At 42.9% G+C, this 18,846-nt stretch overlaps 2 protein-coding genes across 12 annotated transcripts in view; one reads left to right on the top strand and one right to left on the bottom strand.

Moving 5' to 3' along the window:
• The window catches only part of FZD3 (frizzled class receptor 3), a 93,912-nt gene extending 91,253 nt beyond the window's left edge, over positions 1 to 2,659 (bottom strand). The window contains exon 1 of one of the 5 annotated variants that reach the window (XM_026007846.2): positions 2,399 to 2,659. The gene's annotated coding sequence lies outside the window, so the exon portion shown is untranslated. Of the gene's footprint in view, positions 1 to 2,115 lie in introns of all 5 variants that reach the window. The other 4 variants (XM_026007849.2, XM_072719579.1, XM_072719581.1 and 1 more) reach the window with 4 other exon arrangements.
• Positions 2,660 to 6,607: 3,948 nt separating this feature from the next.
• The window catches only part of FBXO16 (F-box protein 16), a 78,573-nt gene continuing 66,334 nt past the window's right edge, over positions 6,608 to 18,846 (top strand). For all 7 annotated transcript variants that reach the window (XM_072719575.1, XM_026007850.2, XM_026007852.2 and 4 more), the window contains exons 1-2: positions 6,608 to 6,711; positions 11,851 to 11,986. In XM_072719575.1, the coding sequence (XP_072575676.1) occupies positions 11,888 to 11,986 (99 nt within the window). In that variant the 5' untranslated portion in view covers positions 6,608 to 6,711; positions 11,851 to 11,887. The remainder of the gene's footprint in view (positions 6,712 to 11,850; positions 11,987 to 18,846) is intronic.

Raw genomic sequence — 18,846 nt, 5'->3', positions numbered from 1 at the left:
ATTATGAGCTAAAAACTCCTTTTTCCTTCCCCAATGACAAAGCCTTCTGCACCATACTATACAAAGGAAGAATGTGTACTTTATTAAATTTCTCTCACCCTTCTCTACTTCAAATATCTCAATCATGGAACTCCCAAGAAAAATCTACCTAAGTGTTCAAAGCACAAAATAAAGCTCAAAAGAATACCGTAGCTAGGATGGGGAAAAGAATGAAAGAATCCAACCATCATTTTTTCTAGTATTAATGGGACACTGAGATTTCAAAGAGGTGTACACGTAGAAAATATCAGTAAGCAGATGAGATTTTAAAAAATAGTAGGAAAGGGCACCTGGGTGGCTCAGTGGTTGAGCATCTGTCTTTGGCCCAGGCTGTGATCCTGGGGTCCTGGGTCAAGTCCCACATCAGTCTATCCCCAGGAAGCCTGCTTCTCCCTCTGCCTGTGTCTCTGCCTCTCTTTCTGTCTCTCATGAATAAATAAAATATTTTTAAAAAATAAAAAATAAGGACGCCTGGGTGGCTCAGCGGTTTAGCGCCTGCCTTTGGCCCAGGGCGTGATCCTGGAGTCCCGGGATCGAGTCCCACATTGGGCTCCCCGCGTGGAATGGAGCCTGCTTCTCTGCCTCTCTCTGTGTGTCTCTCATGAATAAATAAATAAAATCTTTAAAAAATAAATAAAAATAAAATTTAAAAATAGTAGAAAAGTGAAAGTAGGATGGTAGATTTTATTATTCACTTATTCTCCTGACAGTTTCAAAACACTTGGGGTGGGGGTGGGGGGTAGAGGTACATGGATTTCACTAAATAAAAGGCAAAAGATAAGAAAAGGGCTGTATCTTAATTATATTTTATCTTCAGCACCATCCTTTCAAACCTGCCCTTAAGCTTTCACGAGTCTTTCCTACTTTCCCTAACTCTGAATCTTTCTACTCTTACGTTGTGGCTTGGTGGTTCATGTAAATGCTTTTTTTTTTCCTCCAGGAAAAAAAAAATAGTATTGATTTGCTTAAAAGTATGGAGGGAAAGCATTATCTTGCTTCCTAATAACAGAACTAAAGATTTATCTATTCCTCAGACTGACAGCACACCACTGAAGCCCAGAAGCAGCCTGAAAAGCAAGGAGGTAAACCATCCCTCATGTCAGTCAGGGTCTTTGTTCCCTTGCTCTTGTGGTATCGGCTTTGCAAAGTCACCCGATTCCTACCAATAAACCTAACAGGTCTATCAAAACTACTTTTCATAAAATAAGATTTTTGTCTGGATACTTTTTTTTTTTACAACAGTCATTTTTAGAGCTGTGGGTCTTGCTCTGCTGCTGCCTCTGCCCCAATTCAGAAGGGAACCAAAATTCAAAATTTGATTTTAATTCTGGGCAAAAAAAAAAAAAAAAAAAAAAGGACCCCTTTTATTGGGTAGATATCTTTCAACTTCAAATCTATCCCATATGTAAATTCATGGCCTGCGCTTTTGTTCTCAAAAAAATAAGAAAAAGAGGGGGGGGGGTGAATTAAAAACAACAACAACAACAACCCTCTTTCTCCTACAGAAGGAGGCACCTAACTCCAAGACTCCTGAAATTTAACGAGCTTCTGGGAAGATTTTAGAATGTCTTGAAGCGTTTTTACAGCGCCTTTAGGAGAGGCCGTCTATTAATTACCCAGCAGTACCCTCACGGCAAATACACATTAGCATAAACGGGGGCAGCGCGGGGAAAGCCTCCGGGCGGGTGTGCACACTTTGGAAACTGACAGGACTGAGGGGACAACTTTTGGGCACTGGAAAGAAGAGGTCGGTCAAATGCTCACACGACAGCCAGGCCAGCGGCGACCCTAACGTGGGTCCCGAGCCGGCCCCACGCGCCCCGGAGCCCTGGACGCATTGTCCTCCCGCCGCCGCCGGCGCCGAGTCCTCCGCCCCCGCTCCGGCGAGCGCCACACGCCCCCGCGGCGCCGGCCCGAGGGAGTGGGCGCCCACCCCACACCCCGTCGCTCGCCTCGGGTTGGGCCGGGGGTGGGGGGTGAGCCGGCCGGCGAGGGAGCCGCGGTCCACACTCGCACAGGTTGCCCGGCGCGGGTTTAGGATGCAGAGGGTTAACACCCTCCCCGGCGTCTGCCCACCTCAGCCCGCACCGCAAACTCGGGTCCTCCGCACCCCGTCGGCCCGCCGCGGCTCCCGAGGAGCCCCTCCGACCACCCGCCGCAGCCTGGCGCCGAAGGCTTTTGTTTTGGCCGCGACGAGAATCACGATCCCTGAGGAGGAGGTGCCGGAGCTGCTGGTGGCTCCTCGGCGCTGGGCTCGGCAGCGGAGCGGGCAGCCGCCGCGGCGCCTCCTCCTTCCCCACACGGCCCGCGCCCCTTTTCCAGCTAAGCCGGACGGGGAGCCGCACGTCTCGTCGCTCACCTCACACCTCAGGGCCGGGCTCCGAGCGCGGCGGGGCGGGAGGGTGCTGCAGGGCCGGCCCCCGGGGCGGCCGCGAGTCCCTCAGGTAAACCCCAGCCAGCGCGGACCAACAGCGCGCGCCGCCTCCGAGCGACCGCGAGCGTTCGGGAGCGCCGGGGCGCGCGGCGCGGGGAGCGAGCGCGCGTGCGCGCGCACACTCACGGCGCAGGCGCGCTGCGCACCCTTGGCCGAACGCTCCCATTTTGAGGCCAGCTGCGAGGTGCCGGCGCTCCCTCCGCCGGGCTCTTCTCCGCCTCGGGCGTTCGGTGACACCTCGCGCCGCCCTGCCCCGGCGGAGGCCTTCCGAGTTCTGGAAATGTTATTCTAAAATGCACGCAGCCCTGTTTGCAAAGCCCTCCCTGCCCTGCTGAGATAGCGCGGCGACTCTCCTCTTTAAAGCCTGGGGTGGGGGGTCCCTGGGTGGCGCAGCGGTTTGGCGCCTGCCTTTGGCCCAGGGCGCGATCCTGCAGACTCGGGATCGAATCCCACGTCGGGCTCCCGGCTTGGAGCCTGCTTATCTCTCTGCCTCTAAGTCTATCTTAAAGCCTGGGATGCTCTCATTGCAAGAGAAGGGATTGGAAGTGGTCAAGAATCGGGTTACATATGTCGAGGGTGACCTCGGGTGCAGATAGGAGTAGGCATCTGGCCTGTTGCAGGTCTTCACGCTTGAGCAACAGACGGGATACCTGCCTGGGAACAGCTTCATCCACGTTGTCAGCACAGTGCACAGGGGGAGCTTGTGGTCATTGGTAGCATTCCCCCATCTTTTTCTCCATTAGGAAATGTTTTCCCTCTCTTCCTCTACCTAAACCATTTCAGAGCTGAAAGAGTTCTTAAAGATGATCTAAACCCAATCACTCATTTTTTCAGACGAGGAAAAGAATGCTCAGAAAGGTGAAATGACTTACCCAGACTCACGCAGCTTTTTAGTGGGAGTCTGGATTCGTTCAAAGCCAAGGCTTTTTAAAATCACTACTTAAGGGATCCCTGGGTGGTGCAGTGGTTTGGCGCCTGCCTTTGGCCCAGGGCGCGATCCTGGAGACCCGGGATCGAATCCCACGTCGGGCTCCCGGTGCATGGAGCCTGCTTCTCCCTCCGCCTGTGTCTGCCAATCTCTCTCTCACTGTGTGCCTATCATAAATAAATAAAAATTTAAAAAAAAAACCCTAAAACTTTTTTAAAAATTATTTAATTATTTTTATTATATTTTTATATATTTATTTTTATTTATTATTTTTATTTATTATTATTATTATTATTATCCTGTTTTACCTGCCTTTCTTTCTCTTTCTCTCTTTGCAAGCTAGAATTCACAGGCATCATTTTGCTTTGTTGATAGCTACATCGGACCTAAAGGAATATTGATCCTGTTGCACAACAGCATGAATGTACCTGCCACTACTCAACTATACACTTAAACAATGGTTAAAATGGTGAATTTTATGTTAAGTGTATTTTATCACAATTTTTAAAAGGCACTCCATAAGTGTTAAATAATGAGTATGGAGCTTTGATAGTCACAGTTTAAGGTCGGATGGTGAGGTATGGGGAAAAGCATAATGAGCTCTGAAGTGAGCTCTCAATTTTCTTAGTAAATACCTATGCAGTAATAGTTTGTTGGTGGTGTTTTTTTGTTAAGATTTATTTATTTATTCTTGAGTGATGGAGAGAGCTATAGGCAGAGGGAGAAGCAGGCTCCATGCTGGAGTCCGATGTGGAACTCAATCCCAGACCGAGGATCACGCCCTGAACAGCTGAGCCACCCAGGCGTCCCTTGTTTTTTTGTTTTTGTTTTTTGTTTTTGTTTTTGTTTGAATAACACTGATCCTTCAGCTGATTCTAAGTGTCATGTTGAGCCAACACTGCCTCCACTGAGGGTGGGTGAGGAAGCAAATAGCATATATGAAAATCTGCATGTGTTCGTTATGTAGTTCCAGATCCCTTATACCTGCAGAACCTAAAGATATGCAGCTAGATGTATTTTTACACACTTTACACACCATTCTGTGAAAACTGTCAGACATAGGACATATCATAGCTCTCACATGGAAAGGTGGGAGTGATGTAGAAATTATCAGTGCATGTATCAACATGTTTATATCTCAGAAATATAACATTGAAAAAAGCGAACTACAAAGAAAAAAAAACAAACTATGAGATAGGTAAATTATGGTATCTCTTTAAAAACACCTGACTGTATTGTTTATGAGACCAAACATGTATATATAGAAAGCATAAAAAATGGGCAAGTAGGCTACACACCAATCCGTAGATAGTGGTTATCTCTAGAAAGGCAGGGAGGATAATGAGATCTGGAAAGTGTACAAAAGGGGCGTCAACCGTTAATCACACACAAAGCAAATGTTAATATTTTTTTTTAATTTTTGATGGGGATAAAGGGTATTTCTTATGTAGTCTCTAAATTGTTATGTTTGAAGTATTTCAGACTTTAAGCTGGTGTGCGGGTAGCCCTGGTGGCGCAGCAGTTTAGCGCCGCCTTCAGCCCAGGGCGTGATCCTGGAGACCCCGGATCGAGTCCCACGTCCGGCTCTCTGCGTGGAGCCTGCTTCTCCCTCTGCCTGTGTCTCTGCCTCTCTCTCTCTGTCTCTATGAATAAATAAATAAAATATTAAAAAAAATAAGCTGGTGTGCTCACTATGAACATTGACTGATGTCATTCAGATCAGGGCAAAGGGAGCATCTGCAGTTAGATGGATGAGGTGCTGGACCAGAGGACACCCAGAGGGTGCTGGTTGAGAGGAGAGTCGACAGGGCACTTATTTTCAGGTATAAAATTACTGAAATTCAACAGGGATAAAGTGAGATGGTTTCTTTTATCCCATATCCCTTTCATTTCATGTTATAACCCCCAATAGAAAGTCTTTAATGAGTGGGAACTTCACAGAGAGACATAGCACTCAAGCAGCATGTTGTTAAAACAGGTCTCTTTCTGGATGAACTCGTTTTGAAAGCATAAATGTTAACTGGTAATACTGTACATGGTAATTTAGCGTTGTATCTGCTACCTCCCTCAGGTCCCCATCCCCCACCAAAGGCTTTGTTTATTCGTTTACATACAACCTGATCATGTGGAAAAACCACTGGGCTGGAATTCAGACAACCTAGGTTCCAATTTCAGTTTGGCCAAGTACAGATCCTTTGTTAACTCAAGGAAAGCAACAATCTCCATGAGCTTCACTTTCCTTTTTCAAGTTGGAGATATACAAATGCTGCCTATCTCAAAACTATGAAACATAGGTTTACACTGAAGTTGGGAGGAGAGCATATTCTTATCTATTTTTGGAAGCATAAGATAGTGAAATTTGGGGATTTTTTGTTTTTTTTTTTTTCTTTTCGTTGTTACCTGCTGCCCACAGGAACTCCTTTATATGTACCAAAGAAGCTCCGTCTGGAATTTTGAATTTTTGGTGGTTCTCCAGTACTTGTTTGTAGTTCTATCAACAACAGTTAACAATGTGGGTCTTATATTAGTTATTTACACATTGCATTTTCCAGTCTTTCTCATCTTTTTTATCCTTATGTTCTCACTCTGCCCCTAATTATATGATGGGTGCTCAAGAATTTTAAATGAGCCCGGTCTGTAAAATTTTCCAAATTTGGAGTTATTCTTATTAAGCCATGCCATCTGCTGGTTCCCTGGTGTATCTGTCAGTCAGCCCGAATTCCTGCTGAAATTCACGTTGAAGCATTTGTGAGTTTGTCAGTTAGGCAATTTCTCCACGTCCTTCCACTTCCTGCTGCAGGTGCTATTCTTTTATTGAACTAGTCGCGAGTTGTTGTTTTTTTCCCTCCCACCCTCTTTTACCTGTTGGCCACTCTTAAAACCCGGAAAAGTGGAATTTACATTTTGGAGCTCGGGAATGGCCAGAGAAATGTAATTGGGCATGCTCAGTAGGTTGCCCTCATTTGGAACACAAATATGTCTTGAGTGTTTGTCAGTGCTTCTAGTGTCCGGATTGGACGCATCTTTCTTGCGGCATTATATTGGGAGATTGCAGCCCCTCCCACCCTCTTGGCACTTGGGCTTTTTTAATTTTCTCCGTGTGCCCAATTTTGGAGCCAGCCCTCCTGAATCTCTTGACCAATCAAGAGACCACACATTGTTGCCTAAGAGACCCCGGATGCCAGAGAAAGGCTCTATAGATGGTGATTGGACTACTGGAAGGAAGGGTGGGGGCTGGACAGAGTCAAAGAAAAAGCTGCCATGGCAACACCAGCGCTTGAGGCTTGAAGAGGGAGGTGAGCTGAAAGAGGTGAGAGCAGTGGGCAGTGCATGAAAAAGATGGAGACTCTTTACAGAGCTCCACTCTGAGATTCTCCTGGGCCTCTCACAAATCTTGTTAGCGCTCCTGGGGATTACATTTTGCTCCCTTTCAGCTGCAGTTTAAGTGCCAGATGCTTCATACTTACGAAATTAACAACAGTTAATTATTTCTGTGCCTATCAGACACTAGCTCTTTGGATCTAGTGTAGTTTTTGCTTTGCTCTAATTAGTTGAATATAAGATGAATTCATGTTGAAATCTAACCATACCTTGTTTCCTGATAATTTTTTGATAATATTATTTCCTTCTCTGATGATACAGCAATGCACAATGTGTGTTGGCAGAGAAACTCAATCCTGTTTTGGTCTGTTAATTCCAAATGAAAATCCAATAATCCTGAGTTTAATTCCAGTGTTCAATTCATAATGTTCTGAGTTTTATTCTACATTTGTATTAGCTTTAATCTTTAAACTGCTTCTTCTCCACTATTGTGTTCATTCAGTCAGTTGATTTAACAAATAATTGAGCAGCCATTATGTAGTGCTGGGATTAGGATTCAGGTGAGCAATGTAAGAAAACCACATGAGCAAAGAAGCATCAGAGTTCTGTACTAGTTGTTTTGTACCAAAGTTCCGTGTGTCTGGGTGGATAGTGCGTGAAGGGAGAAAAAGGGGGATGAGGCTGAAAAGGTAGATTGAGGTAAACTCATAGTGGACCTAGACTTCCATGCTAAGGAGTCTAGTTATGTTGTAGCCATCAGAGAGCCTCTGAAGGTTTTTGAGCTGAAAAGTGGTACAATCAACTGGTCTTTTTTTTTTTTTTTAAGATTCTATTTATTTATGAGAGAGAGAGAGAGAGAGCACAAGCAGGGTTGGGGCAGAGAAAGAGGAAGAAGGAGAAGCACATTCCCTGCTAAGAAGGAACCCTGATCCTAGGACTGTGAGATCATAAAAGCAGCTGAAAGCAGATGCTTAACCGACTGAGCCACCCAAGCATCCCTCAACTTGTTCTTTTTTTTTTTTTTTTTTTTTAAGATTTTATCTATTTATTCATGAGAGACACAGGCAGAGGGAGAAGCAGGCTCCATGCAGGGAGCCTGACATGGGACTCAATCTCGGGTCTCCAGGATCACGCCCTGGGCTGAAGGCGGTGCTAACCCGCTGAGCCACCTGGGCTGCTCTCAACTGGTCTTTAAAAAAAATATTTCCCTTAGTAGAATGGTGGTTTCCAGGGGCTAGGGGATGTCGGGAGACATTGATTAAAGGGTACAAACTTTCAGTTATAAGATGAATAAGTTCTGGAGATCTAATGTCTAGCATGGTGAACTGTAATTAATAATATGTTTTATACTTGAAAACTAATAAGAGCGAGGAGTGCCTGGGTGGCTCAGGCAGTTAAGCATCTGCCTTCAGCTCAGGGCATGATCCTAGGATCAAACTACACATTGGGCTCCCTGCTCAGAGGGGAGTCTGCTTCCCCCTCTCATTTTGCTATTCCCCCTGCTTGTGCCCTCTCACTCTCTGCCAAATAAATAAATAAATAAAATCTTAAAAAAAAAAAACAAAGAAAACTAAGAGTAGCTCTCATGTGTTCAACATACACAAATGCTAACTATGAGAGGTGATGATCTGTTAAATACCTTGATTGTAATAATTTCACAATGATTACATTGATACATATATCAAATTGATACATATATCAAAACATCAAATTGTACACCTTAAATATATACATTTTTTGTAAAAAAAAAAAAAAAAGGGCAGCCCCGGTGGCACAGCGGTTTAGCGCTGCCTGCAGCCCAGGGCTTGATCCTGGAGACCCTGGATCGAGTCCCACGTCAGGCTTTCTGTATGATGCCTGCTTCTCCCTCTGCCTGTGTCTCTGCCTCTCTCTCTGTGTCTCTACGAATAAATAAATAAAATCTTTTTTTTAAAAAAGAAACCTTTCTTCCAGTAGACTGCATGCTTTATTAAAGCAAAGACTCTTATATTTGTACCCCTAACACAGGACTAGTAGGTCCTTAGTAAAGTCAAATAATGGTGACAGTGTGGGTCTGAAAATGAGATTGGAGGTTTGTAACCCCTGAAACTTCACCAGAGGACCCATCCTTGCTGTTGAATGTGGAACTAGAACCATACCTTGGGGGTTAAGGCCAAAGACCCTCTTTTTTCCTTTTCATTTAAAGGAAAATTAAAGATCAGCATTCAGGGACAGCCATTAAAGTGGAAAGAGGGGGATCCCTGGGTGGCGCAGCGGTTTGGCGCCTGCCTTTGGCCCAGGGCGCGATCCTGGAGACCCGGGATCGAATCCCACGTCAGGCTCCCGGTGCATGGAGCCTGCTTCTCCCTCTGCCTGTGTCTCTGCTTCTCTCTCTCTCTCTCTCTGTGTGACTATCATAAATAAATTTAAAAAAAAATTAAAAAAAAAATAAAGTGGAAAGAGGTCACACAAAAAAGAGGAGCAAGCTTTCTGTGTGGAAGGAGAGGAAGACAGCTTGCTTTGTCTTGGTGACAAAAAGTGGGGACAGTTATTTCTTGTGTATGTTATATAAAAATGTCTGTCTTTGTAATAATCCTGAGTGTTTGTGCTGTGAACATGTGTGTACATGCAGGTATGTACACTGCGCATCTTCTGGAATGGGAAGAGGAGGAAAAAAACCCACAAAAGAATAATGATGAAGGCAAGGGCAGGACAGCCCCATTTGAATGCTTCAGCAGAACTGTATTACCAAGAGAGCTGTTTCTCCTGGCCAGCCCCATCTCCTGAAAACCAAGTTGATTGAAGAAAGGCTAATCAAATAATTTCTAGCTTTTAGGAACCAGGAAAAGGAAAACAGCCAGTGCAGGACCTTAGGGAAGCTCAAGAGAAGCTATTTTGTCTTCATTCAGAAATTGTGCCTAGCTTGTTTCCTACACAAACTGAAAAGTTCTCAGCTTACAGCAGGAGTTTTTCACCTGGCCTAAGCAAAATTTTGTGTTAATGTGCATTTTTCTAGGGAAAGGATTTATAGCTTTCATCATGTTCTCCAAGAGCTTTATGACCCTCAAAAAAAAAAAGATTAAAAACAACTGGTTTAAAGAGAAAAAAGGTCAAACATAAGTAAGAACAATACAAAACAAAAAGAAATAGGTGGTTTTTTAACTGAGCAGATCTAGGCTCAAAGACCATGCTTTGTATCTTTAACTTGCCCACTCGCACATACTTTTATAGCTGCCAATTAACAAAACTGTAATGAAATAATTTCTTATACCTTTTGCAAGTTGGCTCACATGTGACTCAGATAATTAACTGTTAGAGGTTGGGGAAAATGTGAGTGCTGATGTGAGTCTTCTTTATACCAGTGGAGTGGTGGCAGGAGGCAACTGCCAAGAAGGAATTGTGTAATGATGCCCCTGTAGTTTTCAAACATTGGCTTTATCTTCTGCTATAACTCAAACCCAAGAGAGAATATTGCCTGTCAAGTGAGAGCCTCAAAGATTTCAGATCTAGCTTTCGGGGAAATCCCATATCAGCCAAAAAGTAATGTGTGTGTGTGTGTGTGTGTGTGTGTGTGTGTGTGTGTGTGTGTTTAATTGTCTAGTCTTTTCTGTAGAGTAGTCTTTGGAGCCCATAGAACAGGCAGGCAAGGTTGAACGTCTCAGTGGTTGAACGTCTGTCTTTGGCTCAGGTTGTGATCCCCAGGTTCTGGGATTGAGTCTTGCATGGGGCTCCCCGCAAGGAGCCTGCTTCTCCCTCTGCCTATGTCTCTGCCTCTCTCTCTCTCTGTCTCTCATGAATGAATAAATAAAATCTTAAAAAAAAGAAAGAACAGGCAGGCAAGCCCTGGCTCTCTTGGTCACAACCACTGCCTTCTGATAGAAACCCACCTTCAGAGAGGAAGGAAGGCAGAAGAAAGCAGATACTCTGAAGATATATATTGAAACTATCATCAACCCGTTTTAAATGTTTTCCACTTTAAATATTTTGTTATGGCTCTCTAATAGGTTTTGAGGCACCCTGTAAATGACAGAAAGTTCTAGGAAAGGTTACAGGGAAGTTACTAGTTATTGAGACCATCCATTTGTCAGGCATTCTGCTGGACCCATTTTCTCCAGTCTTTGAAACAGTGGTTGGAGGTAGATGCAAATAGATTAAATGCTCAGATAGACTGAATAATTTGCAAAACATTATACAGCTAGTAGGTTTTAGAGCCAAGATCAAACCTGTATAAGGTTAAAAGTTTTATAATTTTTAATGTTAGCAAATGTAATGTTTGCAATGTAAATAAATAAGCAGAAAGAGGAAATTTATTGCAAGGATGTCAGGTAGCTCACGAAATGAGCAAGAAGGGACAAGGTGCTTCTGAGGGGTAAGGCAGCAGGAGCAATTTGACAGAACATCAGTGCTGCTGTGAACAACGACCTCAGCCGTCCAATAAGGATGAGCCAGTGTCAGTCCAACTGGCCTAGCTTGGTCTCATAACCATGTCTTGGCTGAGGAAGAGGAGGCCACCTTGATTAACCAAATGAGTAGATTTTAAGCACTGAGGGCAAAGTAATTCTTCATGAGAATTAAAGTGTTTTAATTAAATGAATGTAGACCTATAGTGGGCATTTAAAAAACAGCACATTTCCCCTAGTAAAACCAAATCTATCCATCTCTAAAGGCTTAGCTTTGTCCATTACACCATTCTACTTCTTAAATATGGTATCAAGCTAGAACCCTTATGACTTAGATATCAGAAAGAGGGGAGGAAGAAAGACACAAGGGACTGGGATAGAGTACTTTCTGTCGCACTATGATTTTATAAATTAAAATACTTCTTTCTGGCCAGTACAGTATATTCTAGGCAGGAGTGATTTAAACAGATCTGGTATGATTTCTAATTCCACAACCTACTGTCAGTATAAACTTAGGCAGGGTATGTAAGAAGCTCAATGAGCTTCTTTTTTCCATACATAAAATGAGCTAAAACCTACCAACTCTTCAAATTGTTATGAGCTTTTAGCATGGATATAAAGTGCCTGACCTATAAAATGCTCCCAGTAAATGTTCTTCCCCCCAATTCTCTCTGTCAACATGCTAAAAGATGGTGTGGTGTTAGTGCTTTGAATATTCTGAAGATTACATGATTCATTTCTTCTGATAGGTATGATTTTTCTTATGGAAGGATATTCAGTTATTTTATGATGGCATTTGCACCTCCAAAATGCATAGATGGTCCCAAAATGCAGACAAAGATGAGTACCTGGACACCCCTAAACCATCAGCTTTTGAATGATCGGGTAAGTGACTGGAGCCATTTTATCCATTGCATCCATGCCTTAAAGAAAAAAAAAGTATTAAAATGTTATTTATCAAAATATGAACAAGAATTGTTTAGGATTGTTGTAATTGATTAAAAAGCAAATGGAGGGATGCCTGGGTGGCTCAGTGGTTGAGCATCTGTCTTCGGCTCAGGGCGTGGTCCCAGAGTCCCAGGATAAAGTCCCACATCGGGCTCCCCTTGAGGAAACTGTTTCTCCCTCTGTCTGTGTCTCTGCCTTTCCCAGTGTCCCTCATGAAAAAATAAATAAAATCTTCGGGGAAAAAAGAAGCAAATGGAGAATTAAAAAAAAAAAAAACTTAGTTGAGTCCTTGCTATGTGGGCAAGGCTGGCAGTAGACAGGATCCCTGCCCATGAAGAAAATGTGTTAGATTTGTACTTTCCTCATCCATATCTACTGTTACTGCTCTTCTCTCTTTCATCCCAAATGCTTTTCTCTTCCATCACTGATTCTCTGTTGGAACCATCAGGAATGAGAGAGGAAAGGGTTGTCTGTGAGGAGTTCTCAAAAAAGATTTTCTTGCTAGAGTTTCAGTTACTGGATAATGCTGCATATTTAACCAAATAAAATGAATAAATCTCAATTGATACTAACATTACTCAGCTACTCCTAAGAAGTTTATTTCCTACCTGCATTCCGGGAAATCACTAATGGAATGAACCAAAGGACTGCAGAGATGGGAAGCTGAGTATCATGCTGGTGTGTGAGACTGGCCAACCTCTGGGGATTTCTATTCCTACTTCACTTAAGGGCAGAATTTACCAACAGGTCAGTGAGCTCCTATAGTCAATACCTATTACAAGGACCACACCTAGTTGTCAGTAAAATACAATCAACATCAATAAAACTGACTTGATTATTTTGCTCCTATTGGTAAAAGGCATCACTTTACACCAAGTTCCTCCTTCTGGTAAAAGGCATCACTTTACACCAAGTCACTCAAGCCAGAAATTATCCTTCTCCATGCCAGCTCTGGATTGGTTTTCCCCAATTTACATGCTAATAACTTAGTCTGTTACTTATGGCATAGAAGACACTACTCTTTCACAGGAAAACACAAGATTCTTGGGTCAGAGACAAAAATCTCTGTTACAGTGCAGCAAGCAGCAGGAGCACCACATTTGCATTGGTTCTTCTTGCCTGCCTTTTCTCACAAGAGTGCTCCAGAAGGCCCAAAAAAATACTACACACACCATGGGTTTACATCACAACTAAGAAACAGTGAGCCCAGGGAATCCACTGCTTTTATACTAAGCAGTAAGCAAGCCCGCCCTTGGCCCCAAAGAGTGATAGTATCTCATTACTCAAGGTTGTCTTACTCCAAATGTACCTTGGAAAAATGGTCCCAAGGAAAGAACAATGAAAACCTTGCACCCTTAGTATTCCAAGATATTTAGTAGGAGTATAAGAGGGAGGCCCAAAGAGGTGTGTCTACCAGTACCCCCTCACTCCTCACTTCCACATCCAATTCATTTTTTTAAAGATTTTATTTATTTGACAGAGAGAGAGCAAGAGAGTACAAGTAGGGGGAGTGGCAGAGGGAGAAGTAGATTTCTTGCTGACTAGGGATGTGGGGTTCGATCCCAGGACTCCAAGATCATGACCTGAGCAAATGCAGATACTTAACCAATTGAGCCACCCGGGTGTCCCCATCTAATTCATTTTCAAGTTCTAGAAGTCTTCCTCTTCATCTGGGCCCCTTTCCTGCATTCATTTACATATGCCTCCAGCTTCACATCATTGGTTCATATACTCTCATAACGCTTTGCCTGATGCACTGCTGTAATCCCCAACTGGTTTCATTGCCTCAATTCCTACCAATCCATCTTCTAGTCTGGCCCCAGAATGATTTTTCTAAAATATCAAAATTTTAAAAAAGTAACAAATAAAATTTAAAAATAAAATACCAAGTGAATCCTACAGTGTGAAACTGATAACAGACCCTGCTCCACAGAGTAAATTCCAAATCACTACACCTAGCAATGAGGATCTTTTGTAAGTTGACCTCAACTAACCTCTCAGTTCCAAGCCCTGCCACTGCTTCCTTCTGTCCTATGCTCAGGCCAATTAAGTGGCTTCCAGATGAGCCATGGTCTCTCACACCTCCACTCTTTTGCTCCCCTTGCTGCCTCCCCTACTAGCCAACTCAAATGTCATTTTCTTGGGAGAGCCTCCTCCTGCTTGCTTCTCTTTGCTCTCATCACTGTTTACCAACTTTCCTACTCGACTGTAATGTGTTAAGAGCTGTGATTCTATCTTTTCTCTCTGCATTTTCCATGCCTGACATAGTTCCAAAAGATGGAGTCAGAATTCAGCCATCCTCCCTGGGACCTCCTTCACTGTCTCTCTCCTTCCAGTCTCTAAATCCCTCCTTCCTTAGTCTGAATTTGAACGTTGGCCTTGAAAGTGAGTAGATATGCTAACCACCCTGGCAAAACAAGAGCATCAGTCCTGACCCCTCCTGTTCAGCACTTTTCTGTTTCTACTCTCTGATATGAAACATTAGCAATTTTGAGGAGAGAGATATTAGTGTAGCCCTCGTAATAGTGAGAAATAAAAGGGAGAGAGACTGAAAAGGAAAAAGATAAAAGAAATGAGAAAAGAAGAATGATACATAGACTAAGAGGAGGGACCAGGAGAAACAAAAGGAAAGGCAGAGAATGAGAGACAAATTCAGCCTTCATCTGGCCATGAGCGCAAACGCTGCAAGTTTATTGAGAAAGTCTTTTTTTATTCAGCTCAACAACTGTTTATTGAGTACCTGTTTGTTAATGTTCTTGGCACTCACAACAGTTTATCTAACAGCTTCTCTGCTTTCCCCTACCAAAAAGCTTCAGTGTTTGGTTTTGAAATCTGTTTTCTCAGAGAATTGTGAAGGTTTTACACATATGTGAAAAAGTGACTTGAATCAAAATACATATTTGTTGGGTGCCTTGATTTTCAGAAATTATCTTTGAAAAATTAGAAGCCTTGGTCGATTTAGCAGCTGCGGAGAAAAAAAGTATCTTAATTGCCTGATTGCCCATTGCAGGTTGGCTTACTAGAGACTCAGACTTTGAGATTAGTGTGTAGAGCATTGATTGTGGAGGGCTCTCTGGATCAGCACCAGGGAAAGGAAGGGAAAAAAGGGGAGGTGGGTGAGGGGAGAAGGAGGGAGGAAGAGAGAAGGCCATAGGTCTGAGGCCTGGCCCTGTAGCCACCTGCCTGTATACTTCTACATTGGCGGATCTGGCTGGCTTAGTTGGTGTAGCATCTGACTCTTGATCTCAGGGTTGTGAGTTTGAGCCCCACACTGGGTGTAGAGATTATTTAAATAAATAAGTAAATAATAAAAAATATACTTCTATGCTGACTATTCAGTAGATGTTAGCTGTCCCATGGAAGGGCCTAACCTGGAACAAAGCAGAGCTCTCAAGCTCATAGCTGACAGTCAACATCACTCCCAACAGGTGGGTGAGTAAATCCTGGGCAATAGATCACAGCAAGCATTACATTATCTCATCTTGGTTTTTTAATAGTTTTTGTCTCAAAATGATAATCTCTTGAGATAATATTTATTTTGTTCTTTAGACCTCTCTATTTTTAAAAAAGATTTATTTGTTATGGGGTAGGCAGAGAGAGAGGGAATCTTAACTCGGCTCCCTGCTGAGTGAGGAGCCTGACCTAGGGCATGATCCCACAACCCTGAGATCATGACTTGAGCTGAAATCAAGAATCATATGTTTAACATTTAAATATCTGCATGTATACACACACACACACACACATACACACACAAGTGGCTCTAGTCACTTACCCGATCATTCAAAAGCTGATGGTTTGTTTTTTTTTTTTTTTTTAATAATTAACATTTCTCTTTTTAGAGAAGGAGTAAGGGAGGGCCAGAGAGAGAATCTTTTTTTTTTTTTAATTTTTATTTATTTATGATAGTCACACAGAGAGAGAGAGAGAGAGGCAGAGACATAGGCAGAGGGAGAAGCAGGCTCCATGCACTGGGAGCCCGACATGGGATTCGATCCCGGGTCTCCAGGATCGCGCCCTGGGCCAAAGGCAGGCGCTAAACCGCTGTGCCACCCAGGGATCCCCTTTTTTTTTTTTTAATAATTAACATTTCTCTTTTTAGAGAAGGAGTAAGGGAGGGCCAGAGAGAGAACACATACATACATATAAATGTGTAGATATACATAGACACACATAAAATTTGTATATGGGTAGACCAAATTATTTTTTTAAGTAATCTCTACTTAATGTGAGGCTCAAACTCACAACCTCCAGATCAAGAGTCACATGCTCTACTGACTGAACCAGTCAGGTGCCCCAATGCCAAACTATTAATCATGGTTTTCCCCAAAGAGTTAGATGGCATTGGGGGAGGTGGTCCTGTAAGAAGAAAGCTTTCATTTTTTACTTTACATAGTGCAATAAAATTTCTAAAACTCCAAATCTTAAAACAATCTAAAAATGATACAAATAAGAGTAAGGAGAGAACAATAATTCTGGGGATTGAAAACTCTGGTTCCAGAACACTGATAATTTCCTACATGACTTGAATAAGTCACTTCCTTTCTCTGGGCTTTACCATCCTCCTTTATAAAATGAGTTATGTTGGATCAGATTACCTTGGAGGTTGCTTCCAGATCTAACATTCTGTGTAAAATGTATTAAAAATAGATGCCAAGGATGCAGCTGGCCAGAAGGTGTCTATGCATAAATAATGTCAAGGGTTTTTCTATACTTGTAAAACAGGGCATTTAAATGTCACCAATGATTGGTGTAATTTTGAGGTCCTGTTTTCTGTTCTCATTTCAATTGTGTCTTTGTTCGATTCTGTAGTAAAATGTAAACTATGCAACTATTTTAGATTTAAAAAGGGTCACAGTATTTTAAGTTTTTACTTAAGTTCTAGTTAGTTAACATAGAGGGTAATATTCGTTTCAGGTGTACAATGTAGTGATTCAACACTTCCATACAACATTTGATGCTTCACCGGGTACAGGAATTTAACTTTGCAGCAGGCCTTTAGCACAGAGATTGAATTCAAATTCAGATGCCTTAAAAGATAGTATGATCAGCATAGCCAAATGTGACAGATTTCAAAATAACTTGGGCATTATGAATTTTGAGAGAAGAGTGTTTTTAAAGTATGCATTTCTTTGCCATCTAGTGTTTTATTTTTTTTAAGATTTTATTTATTTATTCATGAGAGACATAGAGAGAGAGGCAGAGACATAGGCAAAGGGAGAAGCAGGCTCCATGTAGGAAGCCCAGTGTGGGACTCAATCCCAGGACTCCGGGATCATGCCCTGACCCAAAGGCAGAGGCTCAACCACTGAGCCACCTAGGTGGCCCGTCATCTAGTGTTTTAATTGAAAGTAGCCAACATTTCTTTTTCAAGATGTAGTACAGTTACATGTTAAAAGGTGTTCTGAGAAAAAGCACCTAGTTACCATCCATCACTCATAATTTAGGAGCCCCTAAATGTTTCACTCCTACACTGTAATGATGTCGCATGGTGAAATATGTAACTGCAGTGTCAACAGACTAAAATAACAACCGTAGGATTTTGACTTAACAGCAGGCTCTGAATAAACTGTGATATAAACAAACTGCAGGGCTCTGGGAGGAAAGATGATCCATTTTAATATTTCTATTTTGAATCAATACTTTGTTTTTCAGCTCTTTAAGAGGACAAACCTCATTGCAAGTCTTTGGAATGAAGACTAACTCTAAACCAGAGAATATAAGACTGACTGAACACCTGACAAATAGTGTGTCCCAAATTCTATTTCTTGCAAGGGTCGAGTCAGAGCCAGAACTGAGCTTGTCTAGTGGTATTCCTCTCCCCCTGACTTCCATCAGTTTCTATTTGGATCTAGATGCCTTTGTAAGAAGTGGATTTGCTTAGACTTGCTTAGACTTGGTCATTGGCCCTCTAAAGACTATTGTTTACGGGTGCCTGGGTGGCTTAGTTGGTTAAACATCTGACTCTTGGTTTTGGTTCAGATCATTGTCTCAGGGATATGAGAGCGAGCTCCATGTCAAGCTCTGCACTGGGCATGGAGCCTGTTTAAGATTCTCTCTCTCCCTCTCCCTGACTCTGTCCTCTAAAAAAAAAAAAAAAAAAAGACTACTGTGTTAGCCTAAGTAACACTCCCCACCTCCCACTCCATTCCTTTCCTGCCACCTTCTTTTTTTTTTTTTTTTAAGATTTTATTTATTTATTCATGAGAGACACAGAGAAAGAGGCAGAGACATAGTTAGAGGGAGAAGCAGGCTCCCTGCAGGGAGCTGGATGCAGGACTCAATCCCAGGACCCCAGGATCATGACCTGAGCCAAAGGTGCCCCTTCCTGCTACCTTCTTGCTGACTATCTTCTCTCCCCTTCAAATCAGTGCCCCTTTGTTTCCAATGCCCCATATTGTCACTGGGCACTATGATGGTCACCTTATCTGCCTTTTGAAAGGAGGTTGTGGTAACATTTTCTTCTTCCCAGCAGTTCAAATGTAGGGCTGGAAGTCAGAATAGGGAAGACCACAGTTATAGTGAGGAACCAGGTAGGGTTGAGCTGAACAGACAGCCAACTGAACCAGTGATTTTTAAAATTTAGGGCAGCCCGGATGGCTCATCGGTGTATCGCCGCCTTCAGCCCAGGGTGTGATCCTGGAGACCCAGGATCAAGTCCCACGCTGGACTTCCTGCTTGGAGCCAGCTTCTTCCTCTGCCTGTGTCTCTGCCTCTTTCTCTGTCTCTCTCTCTCTCTCTCTCTTTTTTTTCCTCTCTGTGTCTCTTGTGAATAAATAAAATCTTTTAAAAAGTAA

The sequence above is a fragment of the Vulpes vulpes genome, chromosome 9 (genome assembly GCF_048418805.1).
Source record: "Vulpes vulpes isolate BD-2025 chromosome 9, VulVul3, whole genome shotgun sequence".
NCBI classification, from domain to species: Eukaryota; Metazoa; Chordata; class Mammalia; order Carnivora; family Canidae; genus Vulpes; species Vulpes vulpes.
The sequence above is the reverse complement of the archived record's forward strand: the minus strand, read 5'-3'. Positions and strand labels throughout refer to the sequence as shown.